We start from the raw sequence: 15,793 nt of genomic DNA on the forward strand, positions 1-15,793 counted from the left end.
TTATTTCTTTGCATATCTCACATTTTTTTTGTTAAAAACTGGACATTTTAGGGGAGAAAGTATCGTAGCAACTTTGGAACCAGATCCCTCCTCCAAACCCCAATTTTGTTGTTATTGTGTTAGAAATTCTTTACACTCTGATTGGTGGGATCACAAACTATTCCCAGTCATGTGTGAGTGCTGGAGATTATTGCATCTCATCATCTCTAATGATCTTTCCCTTGGCTCTCATGTGCTGATTAGCATTCTACTGATGAGTTTAGGGGAAACCTCTGTGGATCTCTGGAGCTCTCTCTTTATATGCATCTCTCTTACCTCCGGACTCTACCACATGAATTCTAGATACTTTAATCTCCTCAAACTCTGAATTTTGTCTCATCAATGAATGGAGACCACTGAGCTCTGCATGTGTGCCCCTTCCTTGTTCTGTGGCCTGGGAACCATGCAGTCTCCATGTAGTGAATTGGCACATTCATAGGGTTTATATCATTTGTTTCCCTTCCTCAGTGTCCTCTGTCTCTTACTATCTGTTGTTCAATATCTGAAAACCCTTTTTTCTTTAATTTTTCCCAGTTGTTAAGACAGGAGGGCAAATCTGGTTGCTGTTATTCCATCATAGCTGAAAGCAGAAGTCCGAAAACCTGATTCTTAAAATGCGCAGTTGAACACCTGGGCTGATATTCAAGAGGCTTCAATGACAGGAAAGTACAGAAGGGATAATAACTTTGTTTGTTGCTAATTAGATTAAATGAGAATTTAAAGGAAATGTTACAATTGATACCACAGAAATACAAAGGCTCATAAGACACTACCATGAACAATTACACGCCAGCAAGTTGGACAACCTAGAATAAACGAGTAAGTTCCTAGAAACATAACAACCTACCAAAACTGAATCACGAAGACATAGAAAATCTGAACAGACCAATTACTAGTAAGGAGATTATTTCAGCAATCAAAAATTTCCCAACAAACAAAAGTCCAGGACCAGATGACTTCTTTGGTGAATTCTACCAAATTTAAAGAAGAATTAATACTAATCCTTCTCAAACTCTTCCAAAAAATAGAAGAGGAGGGAACACTTCCAAACTCACTTTATGAGGCCAATGTAACAAACCCTAATACGCAAACCAGACAAGGATGCCACAAGAAAAGGAAATTAAAGGCTAGTAACTCTGATGAACCTAGATGCAAAAATACTCACAAAATATTAGCAAATCAAATTCAACAATAAATTAAATTAAATTAAAAGGATCATATACCATGATCAAGTGGGATATATCACTGAGATGCAAGGATAGTTCAACATCCACAAATCACTAAAAGTGAGAGATCACAGTAATAAAATGGAAGATAAAAATAATATGAACATCTCAATAGATGCAGAAAAAGAATTTGACAAAATTCAACATCCATTTATGATAAAAACTCTCAACAAAGTGGGTATAGAGGGAACATACCTCAACATAACAAAGGCCATATATGACAAGACCACAGCTAACATCATACCCAGTGTGAAAACTTTTCATCTAAGATCAGGAACAAGACAAGGATGCCCAATCTCACCACTTTTATTCAACATAGAGGTCCTACCCAAAACAATTAGGTAAGAAAAGGAAAAAAAAGGCATCCAGACTGGAAAGGAAGAAGTAAAAATATTCATATTTGCAAATGACATATATTATGTACAGAAAACTCTAAAGATTCCATCAAAAAACTGTTAGAATTAAACAAAGAGTTAAGTTGCAGGATACAAAATCAATATACAAAAATCTGTTGCATTTCTGTACACTTATAACAAACTATCAGAAAGAAAAATTAAGAAAACAATTCCATTTACAATTACATCAAAAAGAATAAAATACCTAGAAATAAATTTAGCCAAGGAAGTGAAAGAGCTGTACACAGAAAAATATAAGATATTTATGAAAGAAGTTGAAGAAGACACATTTGACACATTGCTTATTGGATTGGAATAATTGATATTGTTAAAATGTCCATACTACTCAAAGTGATCTACAGATTCAATGCAATCCCTATCAAAATTCCATTGACATTTTTCACAGAAATAGAACCAACAATCCTAAAATTTGTCTCTCCCCTGTAAGGAACCACAAAAGACCCTGAATAGACAAAGCAATCTCAAGAAAGAAGAACAAAGCTGGAGGCATCATGTTTCCTGACTTCAAACTGTATTACAAAGCTATAGTAATCAAAACAGTATGGTATTTCCATAAAAACAGACATAGATCAATGGAACAGAATAGAGAACCCAGAAATAAACCCTTTCAATTAATTTATGATAAAGGAGCCAAGAACATACAATGGGAAAGGGCAGTCTCTTCAATAAATGATGTGGGGAAAATTAGAAAGACACATGCAAAAGAATGAAAGTGAACCACTATCTTACACCATACACAAAAATTAACTCAAAATGGATTAAAGACTTGAATGTAAGACCCAAAACCTTTAAACTTCTAGAAGAAAACATAGGTGGAAAGCTCCTTGATTGGTCTTGGTGATGATTTTTTGGATTTGACACCAAAAGCAAAGGCAACAAAAGCAAAAATAAAGTGGGACTACATAAAACTAATAAGCTTTTGCATAGCAAAGGAAATTATCAGGAAAATGAAAAGACAACCTACTGAATGGGAGAAAATATCTGCAAATCATATATAGGATAAAAGGCTAAGCCCCTATGAGGCTTTCAGGATTTCTTTCAGGATTTCTCAGCAGAAAACTTACAGTCTAGGAGAGAATGGAGTGATATATTAAAAATATGAAAGAAAAAACTTTCAGCCAAGAATACTCTATCCAGCAAAACTATCCTTCAGATACGGTGGAGAAATAAAAGCTTTCCCAGATAAAAAAACGCTGAAGGAGTCCTTCGCCACTAGATGCCCCTCACACAAAATGATGAATGAAGCCCTTTTACCTGTAACAAAAAGGCAAAAGTTTACAAAGCCTTGAACAAGGAGATAAATAGACAGACAAAATCAGAAAATTGCAGCTTTCTATCAGAACAGGTTAGCAAACTCTTAATTATGATGTAAAAGATAAAGGGAAGGAAAGCATCAAAAATAATGATAAACTCTTCAATGTAGTCACAAACTCACAACACAAATATAATAATTTGTGAAAACAATAACTTAGAAGGGGAAGAGGCTGGGAATGGAACCTGCTTAGGCTAATGGAGATAAGAGGCTATCAGCAAAGGGACTATCTCTTCTATGAGATTTTGTGTGTGTGTGTGTGTCAGGAAGATCAGCCCTGAGCTAACATCCAATACCACTCCTCCTCTTTTTATTTTTTTATTTTTGCTGAGGAAGATTGGCCCTGAGGTAACATCATGCCAATATTCCTCTAATTTATATGGGACGCTGCCACAGCATGGCTCGACAAGCAGTGCATCAGTGTGCACCCGGGATCCAAACCTGCAAACCCCAGGCCACCGCAGCGCAGCAGAGCACACACACTTAACCTCTTGCACCACCGAGCTGTCCCCTATGAGATCTTTTATACAAACTTCATGGTAACCACTAAACAAAAAATAAGAGCAGAGTCACAAATCATAAATAAAGAAAAAACTGAGTAAACTATCACAGAAAACCACCAAACTGAAATGGCAGTCAGAAATACAAGGGAAAAGAACAATGGAAATATAGAACAACCAGAAAACAAGAGATAAAATGGCAATATAAAGCCCTCACATATCAATAATCACTCTAAATGTAAATGGATTGAATTCTCCAATCAAAAGACACAGAGTGGCTGGATGGATTAAAGAAAAAGAACCAACAATATGCTGCCTCCAGGAAACACATCTCAGCTCTAAAGACAAACATAGGCTCAGAGTGAAAGGATGGAAGACAATACTCCATGCAAATGGCAAGCAAAAGAAGGCAGGTGTTGCCATACTTATATCAGACAAAGCAGACTTCAAGATAAAAAAGACAATGAGAGACAAAGAGGGGCAGTATATAATGATAAAAGAGACATTCCACCAAGAGGACATACCATTTATGAGTATATATGCACCTAACACAGGAGCACCAAAGTATATAAAGAAACTATTAACAGACCTAAAGGGAGAAATTGACAGCAACACAATAATAGTAGGGGACCTCAACACCCCACTTACATCAATGGATAAATCATCCAGACAGAAAGTCAACAAGAAAACAATGGCCTTAAATGAAACAATAGACCAGATGGACTGAATAGATAAATATAGAACGTTCAATCCAAAAACAGCAGAATACACATTCTTCTCAAGTGCACATGGAACATTCTCAAAAATGGACCTCATTGGGTAATGAGGCAAGCCTCAATAAATTTAAGAAGATTGAAATCATATCAAGCATCTTTTCTGACCACAATGCTATGAAACTTGAAATCAACTACAAGAGAAAAGCTGAGCAAAGCAGAAATATGTGGAGATTAAACAATATGCTACTGAACAACCATTGGATCAATGAAGATATCAAAGGAGAAATCAAGAAAATGTTATATATATAATGTCTCTCTCTATATATACACACATACAATGGAATATTTTTCAGCCATAAAAAAGGTGGAAATCTTGTCATTAGATGCACTTTGAGGCCCATGGATGGACCTTGACGGCATTATGCTAAGTGAAATAAGTCAGACAGAGAAAGACACATACTGTATGATCACACTTATGTGTAGAGTATTAAAAAAAAAGCAACAAAACCCCCAAACTCATGGATACAGAGAACAGATTGGTGGTTGCCAAAGGCTAGGTCTGAGGGGTGGGCAAAATGGATGAAGGTGGTCAAAAGGTACAGATTTCCAGTTATAAAATAAATAAGTCCTGTGGATAATGTACAGGATGGTGTCTACAGTTAATAATACTGTATTATATATTTGAAAGTTGCTAAGAGAATAGATTTTAAAAGATCTCATCACACCAATACAAAATATGTAACTATATGTGATGACGTATATTAACTAGACTTAGTGTGGTGATCATTTTACAATATATATTAATATCAAATCATTATGTTATATACCTGAAACTGATATAGTTATATGTCAATTATATCTCAATGAAAAATAAGGATTTAAGTATCAACCTTCAGCCTGGATATAATGTTCATAAGCTCAAAAAGTAGGGAGTATAGTTAGAATTCAATTTCAGTTTTGTGAATATAGGTATATGATAAAGGCTAAATAGGTCCTGAGTGCTCCAACTGAGAGACCATAACAAATTACGACAAACTCAGATGCTTAAAACAACACAAATTTATTATCTCACAGTTCTGTAGGTCAGAAATTCAGCTATATATTCAAGCTCGTCCCTTGATTTAGTGTCTCAAAAGACTGAAATCAAGGTTTCAGCAGGGCTGTGTTTCTTTCTCAAGATTCTCGGAGAGAATCACTTTCTGAGCTCATTTGGATTCTTGGCAGAATTCAGTTCCATGTGGCATAGGATGTGACTGTCAGCCAGAGGTCATTCTTAGCTTCTAGAGGCTGCCTGTATTCCCTAGTTTGTGGCCTCTTTCAGACAGCAATGGTAGATTGAGTCCCTCATGCTTTGAATCTCTCTGACTGTGCTCAATCTTGCCTCATCTCTTCTGTTGCATCTCGTTACTCTAGCTGGAGAAATTTGTCTGCTTTTAAGGGCTCAAGTGATTAGATTTGGCTGACCCGGGTAACAGGGGATAATCTCCCTATATGAAGGTCCATAGTCTTAAATACATTTGCAAAGTCTATTTTTCCATGTAACATAATATATTCACAGGATCCGGGGGTTAGGACGTAGGCATCTTTGGGGGGTGATTATTTTGTTTACCATATCAGCGTATAGGCTAAAATCTTCATCTTATCCTTGACCTTTATACTTTATGAAGACAGGAATAAACAACTGTTGTATCCCTGGGAGACCTCTGACTTTCTTACTGTTGCTATTATTTGGCTTGATCTTGGAGGCCAAGAAATAAGCAGATACCAAATATCACCACAAAATATCAGAGCTGGAAGGAGTGTTATCAATTACCTGGTCCAGCCTTCTTATTTTACAGATGAGGAAATTAATGTTCAGAGACAGGAACATGCTTTGACTAGGTAATGGTAGAGCGGAACATTTATTCTGGATCTCCAAATCTTTGCCAATATGTTGTTTCATTAATTACATGACTCTGAGCATTTACCTATCACTTCTAAGCTTCAGTTTGTTCATCTGAAAAATGGCAATAATAATGATACTTCTCAAAAGTGTTGTAAGAATTAAAGGAAATTAATGTATGTAAAGTATGTAGTATGGTAGCTATACCTGGCATTTAGTATATGCAGAAAATGTTAGCTATTGTTATTGCTGTTGTTGTTACTATTATATTAATATTCTATATGTCAAGGTTGCATCAACATACAGGCACCTTCTTTTGACTGACTTGATTGACTAACTGAATAGTTAGTTGTAGTTATTGTGAATTTGAGACTTTTATGTTATATCACTGCTTTTTCCGACATGATCCTTTCTTTCTGTGGGGTGATTTGAAAATTTAGATGGGTGAGAAAATCTATACTACCCTAACTGAACTTTTATTTTAAGGTGATAAAGCAATATCTAATCACATCCATTCTCTGTTTTAGTAAACCTGTTCATTAATTCATCCATAAAACAAATGTTTATTGAGTGTCAGTTATGGGCCAGGCAATATATACAGAGGTGAACAAATCAGACATGATCCTTGCTCACTCAGAGCTTATTGACTAGGCAGAAACTGATAGTCAATGAATAAACAAATATATAAATAAAGATCACTATAAACTCTTTGAAGGAAAATAATAGGATGCTACAAGAGATTTTAAAAAGCCTGTACTAGATTGGAGGTCAGAAGGCTTCTCTCTGATGTGAGGTTTAAGATAAGACCCAAAGAAAGACAAGGAATCAGCCACGTAGAGAGTGTTCACGTGTTTGGCTATTGAGATGGAAATAAATACACACATTTGAAACAGAGAGAGAGAGAAAGAGAGAGAGAAAAAGAGAGAATTGACAGGATTTGCTGAAGAATTAGATACAGTCAGCGGATGAGGGAAGGGAAGGCCTAAAGATGACTCTCAGGTTTCTGACTAGGAGTTAGGGGATATTGTAAGAAGGAAGTTTAGAGGCATTAGGTTTAACTTTATCAACCACTTGTAGTGTTATTTGAAACTTCATATGATATTTGGCCTTTTAAATTTCCAATTTCAGAGGAAATCTTATTACTTAAAAAACTACGATAATAAAATCTACCTGCCTCCCTCAACGGATTCTTGTGAAAATCTATTCAGAAAACGTATTTGTAAAAAAAAGAGAAAAGCAGATACAATTGTATAGGTGGACCATAAGTGTTTGTTGTGTGAGAAAGAAATGTGTGAATTTAATTTCATACCAGTTGCTTAAAATTGGAGCTGGTAGAGACAGTGAAATTAAAAAATTAGAGAAGCCAAGTCAATAAATAGAAAACAGTGGTTGATTCTTATTATAAATAGTGAATCATTCTAGTCAATCTGGAAAAATATGGAGGGGAAATAACATTTTTGATGGGGAACTTGAAATGGGGACAGCGGCATAATGGAGAGACTTAATCTATGTTGTAGGTTAACTATGTTCACTGCTCCGTTATTCATTACTTAATTTAATCTCAACAAAACCTCTGTAATCCAGACATTATTCCATCTTAAACTTGAATGAATTTAGGCTTATAACAGTTAAGTAAGTTGCTCAAGGTCAAGTTTAACAAGTGACAAAGCCATGATTTCAACTCAAGTCTTCAAATTCCCAAACCCAATTGCTTACACCAAGGGTTGGCAAACTTTTTCTGTAAAGGGCCTGAAAATGAATAGTTTAGTTTGTGAGCCATACAGTCTCTTTCTCAACTACTCAATTCTGTCACTGTAGCATGAAAGCAGCCATATACGATTCATAAATGAGTGAGTGTGGCTGTTTGCACATAAAACTTTACTTATAAAAATAAGTTGGTGTGCTGATTTGGCTGCTGACCACTGGCTTACACTAAGGAAAAGGGACAGTTTAACAGTTTCTACAGAAAATGGTGACCTTAAGACACACAAAGCCTCATTTAAAGACAATCCACCAGGGAAATAATTTCATATGCAAGTTAATGAACTCTCATGTTTCTCAGATCCTGTGATTGTTATGTCACAGCCTAGCATACGTTTGTTGTTCATGGTAAAGCAGAATGGAAAGATACTAATTAAAATTCTAAAATAATCCAGGAATATCATCCTACCCAACAGTTCCAAATTTGTCTTTCTTCCAACCTTTTACTGGAGCTACTGACTAGGAATCCAAACAGTGTAAATTTGACTTTTTCCTTTGTACTCCTTTTATCTATTCTCTGAGAGGTGGAACTAGCCACAGGCACCACGAAGGAGAAGAGAGCAAAGAAGGGAGGGGTGCTCACAGATTTGAAAGCATATTGGATGAAATCGCTTCTGAGGCTTCTAGATTGGTGGTCTGTCATAGTTAGCCCCAGATAACCAGAAGTTTCATATAGCAAATGAGATGCTCAGTGTATTTGTTTTCTAGTGGTACCATAAAAAATTATGACAAACTTAGTGGTTTAAACACTTACAGTTTATTATCTCACAGTTCTGTGGGTCAGAAGTTCAGGCACAGCAGGGCTCAACAAGGTCGTCTGCCTCACAGAAGTACAGGCACAGCATGAGCATGGCTCAAGCTAAAATCAAGGTGCGTCAACTGGACTGAGTTCTTATCTAGAGACTCTGGCAAGATTCCACTTCCACGTTTATTCAAGTTGTTAGCAAAATTTAGTTTCTTGCAATTTTAGGACCAATGTTACCTTTTCATTAACATGTGGCCCCCTTCATCTTCAAGCCCACAATGACACGTGGAATCCCACTTGTGATTCAAATCTCTGACTTCACCTTCTGCTCTGCTTTTAAGGCCTCCTGTGATTAGATTAGGCCCACTTGAATAATCTAGGGTAATCTCTGTACTTTAAAGTCATGTGATTTAATAATCTTAATTACATCTGCAAATTCCATTGTGCCATATAATGTAATATATTCACATGAGTAACACCAGGGGGCAAAGGTCACAGAGGCTACTTCACACTCAGTAAATTAGAATTTGGTACTATGATTTCTTCCCAGGGAAGAGGGAAGTTGGAGGAAAAGCATTTTTGTTCTAGTTTAATTTATCAGCTGTTTTTCAATGTCTGTGCTGAAGACTGAAGTTCCTACCTCCTTACTTCTAAAAAAAGTTTTATAGAGTACATATGGATTAAAGAGAGTACATATGGATTAAAGAGAGATAAGTTCCTTGCCTAATAGAACTTGTACACTGGTAGGGGAGCCAAATGAGCTAATAGATAATAATAATAGGCATAATAAGTCAACACAGGGGCAAAGGAGCACAGGAGTGAGGGGGAATGTATATATCCCAGTCTCAGAGTGTCAAGCTACACTATCTAGAAGAGATGCCATCTAATCCACTAAATAAAGGAAGAGTAAGAGTTAGTCAGCTCTCCCAGCATTTGTTATTGTATCGCATTGTCTTTTTATTTCCTAATGTTCATTTCAGTTGAGAAAGAACTCAAAGAAATGGAAAATCAAACTGTGGTCACTGCATTCATCTTCCTAGGATTTTCTAACCATCCTGAATTTCAAGGGCTGGTAGTCTCCTTGGTCTTCTTGATCATTTATCTGATAACTCTTCTGGGAAATACTTTCATATTAACAGTGATGAGAGCCAATCCTGCCCTCCACACTCCAAAGTATTATTTTCTCAGCAGTTTCTTGGACATCTGCTACTCATCCACCACCATTCCAGTCATGCTGGTGAACTTCTTCCAGGAGAATAAAACTATCTCACATGAGGGCTGCATTTCTCAGATCTTTATCCTAGATCACGTTGACTGTGTCTTATTGGCTGCTATGGCTTATGATCGCTTTGTAGCGTCTTGCCACCCTCTTCAATATCCAGTCTTCATGAGTGTGAAGGTCTGTGTTTTTTTGTTGACTAGGTCCTGGATGTGTGGCCTGGTGAATTTTGTGACACACACAGTGCTGGCAGCCACACTCACTATGTGTGGGCCCAACCAGATCAATCACTTTCTGTGTGACATCCCATTGTTCCTGGAGCTCTCCTGCTCAGAAGTCTCTCTCAATGAGTCTATGCTCCATGTGGCCAGTGCCACCACTGGCCTGAGCCCCTGTCTGTTTACTGTAGTGTCCTACATACTCATCATCTCTGCCATCCTCAGGATTCCCTCTGCTCAGGGCAGGATCAAGACCTTCTCTACCCATGCATCCCAGATTACTGTGGTGGTGGTCTTCTTTGGAACAGCCAACTTCACTTATGACAGACTCAGAGAAGTCTGGGACATGGACATTCTGGTCTCCGTGTCCTTCCGTGTTGTGACTCCCATGTTGAACCCCATCATATACAGAGATGAGATCTCCTGAGAAACAAGAAGATCAAGGGTGCCCTGATGAAGCTGGCTGGAGAAGATGGATTCTCTAGTAACATCAGTGAATGGATCAATATTTTTCTTTCTGGAGAATTTCTTTTCTTTCTTTCTTTTTTTTTTTTGTGTGAGGAAGATCAGCCCTGAGCTAACGTCTGCCAATCCTCCTCTTTTTTTGCTGAGGAAGACTGGCCCTGAGCTAACATCCATGCCCATCTTCCTCTATTTTATATGGGATGCCGCCACAGCATGGCCTGACGAGCGGTGCATTGGTGCACATCCAGGATCTGAATCCCGGGCTGCGGCAGCAGAGCGCACGCACTTAACTGCTACGCCACCAGGCTGGCCCCTGGAGAATTTCTTTTCTTTCTCTCTCTCTTTTTATTTTTTACAGTTGATCACATTTATTTGTGTGATAACTCTTTTGTTACCTTATTAAAATACCATTTTAATAAAATTAACTAATTCTTTTAAAGCCATTTTTAACAAATTTTATATAGATTTAAGGTGTACATGTGATGATTTGATATACATTGTGAAATGATTACTATAGTCAAGCTAATTAACATATCATCTCCTCATATAGTTACCAATTTTTTGGCGATAAGAGCACCTGAAATCTACTCTCTTAGCATATTTCTAGTATTCAATACAGTATTAACTGTAGTCATCATACTGCACATTAGATCTCCAGACTTATTCATCCTACATAACTGCAACTTTATACCCTTTGACCAACATCTCCCCATCCTGACACCCTAGCTCCTGGTAATCACCATTCTACCCTCTGCTTCTATGAGTTCAACATTTTTAGATTTCACACATAAGTAAGATCATGCAGTATTTGTCTTTCTGTGCCTGGCTTATTTCATTTAAGATAATGTCCTCCAGGTTCATCCATGTTGTCACAAATGACAGGATTTCCTTCTTTTTTTAAGGCTGAATATATTCCATTGTACATATATACCACATTTTCTTTATCCATTCATCCATTGATGGACACGTAGGTTGATTCCATATTTTGGCTGTCGTGAATAACGTTACAATGAACATAGGCATGCAGATATCTCTTCAAGACTCTTTTCATTCCCGTGGGATGTAGATCCAGAAGTGGGATTGCTGGATCAGATAGTAGTTCTATTTTTAATTTTTTGAGGAACCTCCATACTGTTTTCCACAATGACTGTATTAATTTACATTCCCACCAACAGTGCACAAGGGTTCCCTTTTCTCCACATCCTTGCCAACACTTGTTACATTAGTCTTTTTTTTTTAAATAATTTTATTTATTTTTTTCCCCCAAAGCCCCAGTAGATAGTTGTATGTCATAGTTGCACATCCTTCTAGTTGCTGTATGTGGGCCACGGCCTCAGCATGGCCGGAGAAGCAGTACGTCGGTGCGCGCCCGGGATCTGAACCCGGGCTCCCAGCAGCGGAGCACGCACACTTAACTGCTAAGCCACCGGGCTGGCCCCAGTCTTTTTGATAATAAACATTCTAACAGGCATGAGGTGATATCTCATTGTGGTTTTGATGTGCATTTTCCTGATGAATAGTGATGTTGAGCTTCTTTTCGTATACCTGTTGGCCATGTGTTTGTCTTCTTTTGAGAAATGTCTGTTCAGGATCTTTGCCTGTTTTTTTAATCGGGTTGTTTTTTTCTTGCTATTGAGTTGTATGAGTTCCTTACATATTTTGGATATTATCCCCCAATCAGATGTATGGTTTACAAATATTTCCTCCCATTTTGTATGTTGTCTATTCACTCTGTTGATTGTTTCCTTTGCTGTACAGAAACATTTTTAGGTTGATGCAATCCATTTGTCTATTTTGCTTTTGTTTGTCATATCCAAAAAATCACTGCCCAGACCAATGTTAAGAAGCTTTTTCCCTATGTTTTCTTCTAGTAGTTTTACAGTTTCAAGCCTTACATTTAAGTCCTTAATGATTTTTAGTTGATTTTTGTAATGGAGTAAGATAAAGTTCCAATTTTATTCTTCTGTATGTGGATAATCAGTTTTCCCAACAACGTTTACTGAAGTGACCGCCTTTTTGCCATTTTTTGTTTGTAGCACCTTTGTCAAAGATCAATTGACCATAAATTCATGGATTTATTTCTGGGCTCTTTATTCTATTCATTGGTCTGTATGTCCATTTTTATTTATAACCATGCTGTTTTGGTTACTATAAATTTGTAGTCTACTTTGAGATCAGCTAGTGTGATGCCTCCAGCTTTGTTCTTTTTCCTCAAGATTATTTTGGCTATTTGTGGTCTTTTTCGGTTCCATATGAATTTTAGGATTGTTTTTTCTATTTCTGTGGAAAATGTCATTGAAATTTTGATAAGGATAGCATCGAATCTGTAGATCATTTTGGATATTATGGACATTTTGACAATTTTAACTCTTCCAATCTGTGAACAGAGGGTATCTTTTTATTTAGTTGTGTCTTCTTCAATTTCTTTCACCAATGCCTTATAGTTTTCAATGTACATATTTTTCACCTCCTTTATTAAATTTATTCCTAAGTATTTTTTTGATACTCTTGTAAATGGGATTGTTTTCTTAATTTCTTTTTCAGGTAGTTCATTATTAGTGTAGAGAAATGCAACTGACTTTGTGTGCTAATTTTGTATACTGCAACTTTACTGAATTTATTACTTCTTACAGTTTTTTGGTGGAGTCTTTAGGGTTTTCTATGTATAAGATCATATCATCTGCAAATAGAGACAATTTTACTTCTTCCTTTCCAATTTGTATGCATTTTATTTCTTTTTCTTGCCTAATTGATCTGGTTAGGACTTCTAGTACTATACTGAATAGAAGTGGTGAGAGTGGGCATCCTTGTCTTTTTACTGATCTTAGAAGAAAAGCTTTCATCTTTTCATTGTTAGCTGTGGGCATGTCATATATAGCCTTTATTATGTTGAGATACTTTCTTTCTATCTCTAATTTTTTGAGACTTTTTATCATGAAACGGTGCTGAATTTTGTCAAATGCTTTTCCTGCATCCATTGAAATGATCATATGATTTTTATCCTTCATTCTGTAATGCAGTGGTTCAAGTTTATTGATTTGTGTATAATGAACCATCTTTGCATCCTATGGATGAATCCCACTTGATCATAGTGTATGATCTTTTTTAATATGCTGTTGAATTTGGTTTGGTAGTATTTTGTTGAGGAATTTTTTATCTACGTTCGTAGGAATATTGGCCTGTAATTTTCTTTTCTGGTAGTGACCTTCTCTGGCTTGAGTATCAGGGTAATGTTGGCCTCATAAAATGAGTTTGGAAGTGCTCCCTCTTCTTCAATTTTTTGGAAGAGTTTGAGAAGGATTGGTATTAACTCTTCTTTAAATGTTTGGCAGAATTCACCAGTGAAGCCATCAGGTCTTGGTCTTTTCTTTGTTGGGAGGTTTTGGATTACTGATGCAATCACCTGATTTTTTTATTGGTCTGTTTGGATTTTCTATTTCTTCATGCTTCAGTCTTGATGGGTTGTATGTGGTAGAAGTTTATCCATTTCTTCTAGGTTATGCAATCTGTGGTGTATAAATGTCTTATGATCCTTAGTATTTCTGTGGTATGAGCTGTAATGTCTCCTCTTTTATTTATAATTTTGTTTATTTGTCATCTTTTTTACTTGTTAGTCTAGAAAAAAGTTTGTCAAATTTATCTTTGCAAAATGCCAACTCCCAGTTTCATTAATCTTTCCTATTTTTTATCTAGTCTCTATTTCATTTATTTCTACTCTGATCTTTATTATTTCCCTCCTTCTGCTAACTTTAGGTTTAGTTTGTTCTTTTTCTTGTTCTTTGTAGTATAATGTTAGGTTATTTATTTGAGATCTTTATTTTTTTCCAAATGTAGGAATTTATCAGAATAAACTTCCCTCTTGGAACTGCTTTTGCTGCATCCCATAAGTTTTGAGATATTGTAATTTCTTTTCTTTTTTTTTTTTTTTTTTTTGGTCTCAAGACACTCCTTTTATTTCTCTTTTGATTTCTTCTTTAACTCATTGGTTTTTCAGGAGTGTGTTGTTTAATTTCTACATATTTATGAATTTTCAAATTTTTCTCCTGTTATTGATTTCTAGTTTTATACCACTGTGGTTGGAAGAGATACTTGGTATGATTTTAATCTTCTTAAATTTGCTAAGACCTGTTTTGTGACCTATCATATGATCTATCCTGAAAAATGGTCTGTGTGCACTTAAGAAGAATATGTATTCTGCTACTGTTGGATGGAATGTTATGTGTATGTCTGTTAGGTCCATTTGGTCTATAGTGTTGTTCAAGTTTCCCTTTTCCTTAATGATTTTCTGTTTGGATGATATATCCATTGTTGAAAGTGGAGTATTGAAAGCCCCTACTATTATTGTATTACTGTCTATTTTTTTCTTAAGTTCTGTTGAAATTTGCTTTATATGTTTAGGTGCTCTGATGATGGGTGTATATATATTTACAATTGTTATATCCTCGTGATGAATTGATCCCTTTATCATTATATAGCGGCCTTCTTTGTCTCAAGACAGTTTTTGAAGTAAAGTCTATTTTGTCTGATATAAGTATAGCCATCCCTGCTCTCTTTTGGTTACCAGTTGCATGTGATATCTTTTCCCAACCCTTCACACTTAGTCTATGTGTATGCCTTAAACTAAAGCAAGTCTCTTGTAGGCAATATATAGTTGGATCTTGTTATTTTTTTTTTAATCCATTTAGCCACTCTTTGTCTTTTGATTGGAGAATTTAATCCATTTATATTTAAAGTAACTATTGGTAAGTAGGGATTTACTATTGTCATTTTGTTAATTGTGTTCTACTGTTTTGTAGTTCCTTTGTTCCTTTCTTCCTCTCTTGCTGTCTTCCTATATGATTTTATGATTTTTTTTGGTAGTGGTATGCTTTGATTCCTTTCTCTTTCTCTTTTGCATATATACTACAGGTTTTTTATTTGTAGTTACCATGAGGCTTACATAAAATATCTTATAGTTATAACAGTCTATTTTATGCTGCTAACAACTTAACTTTGACTGCATACAAAAACGACACTTCACTGTCTCATAACCCCACATTTTACGTTATTGATGTCACAATTTACATCTGTTATATATTGTGTATCTATTAATAAATTATTGTAGCTATAGTTATTTTTAATACTTTATCTTTTTACTTTTATTGCAGAGTTAAAAATGATTTATGCTCCACTATTGCAATATTAGACTATTCTGAATTTGACTGTATTCTTATCTTTACAGTGAGTTTTATATGTTTTCATGTTGTTAGTTAGTATCCTTTCATTTCGACTTGAAAAACTCCCTTGAGCATTTC

General features: G+C 35.9%; 1 protein-coding gene across 1 annotated transcript in view; it reads left to right on the forward strand.

Moving 5' to 3' along the window:
- Nucleotides 1–12,558, forward strand: part of LOC131401168 (olfactory receptor 5V1-like) — a 50,007-nt gene extending 37,449 nt beyond the window's left edge. The window contains 3 exon segments of the mRNA XM_058536236.1: nucleotides 9,578–10,446; nucleotides 10,449–10,518; nucleotides 12,536–12,558. Of these exon segments, the coding sequence (XP_058392219.1) occupies nucleotides 9,578–10,446; nucleotides 10,449–10,518; nucleotides 12,536–12,558 (962 nt within the window).
- The last annotated feature ends 3,235 nt before the right edge of the window (nucleotides 12,559–15,793 follow it).

This window comes from Diceros bicornis, chromosome 4 (assembly GCF_020826845.1).
Source record: "Diceros bicornis minor isolate mBicDic1 chromosome 4, mDicBic1.mat.cur, whole genome shotgun sequence".
NCBI classification, from domain to species: Eukaryota; Metazoa; Chordata; class Mammalia; order Perissodactyla; family Rhinocerotidae; genus Diceros; species Diceros bicornis.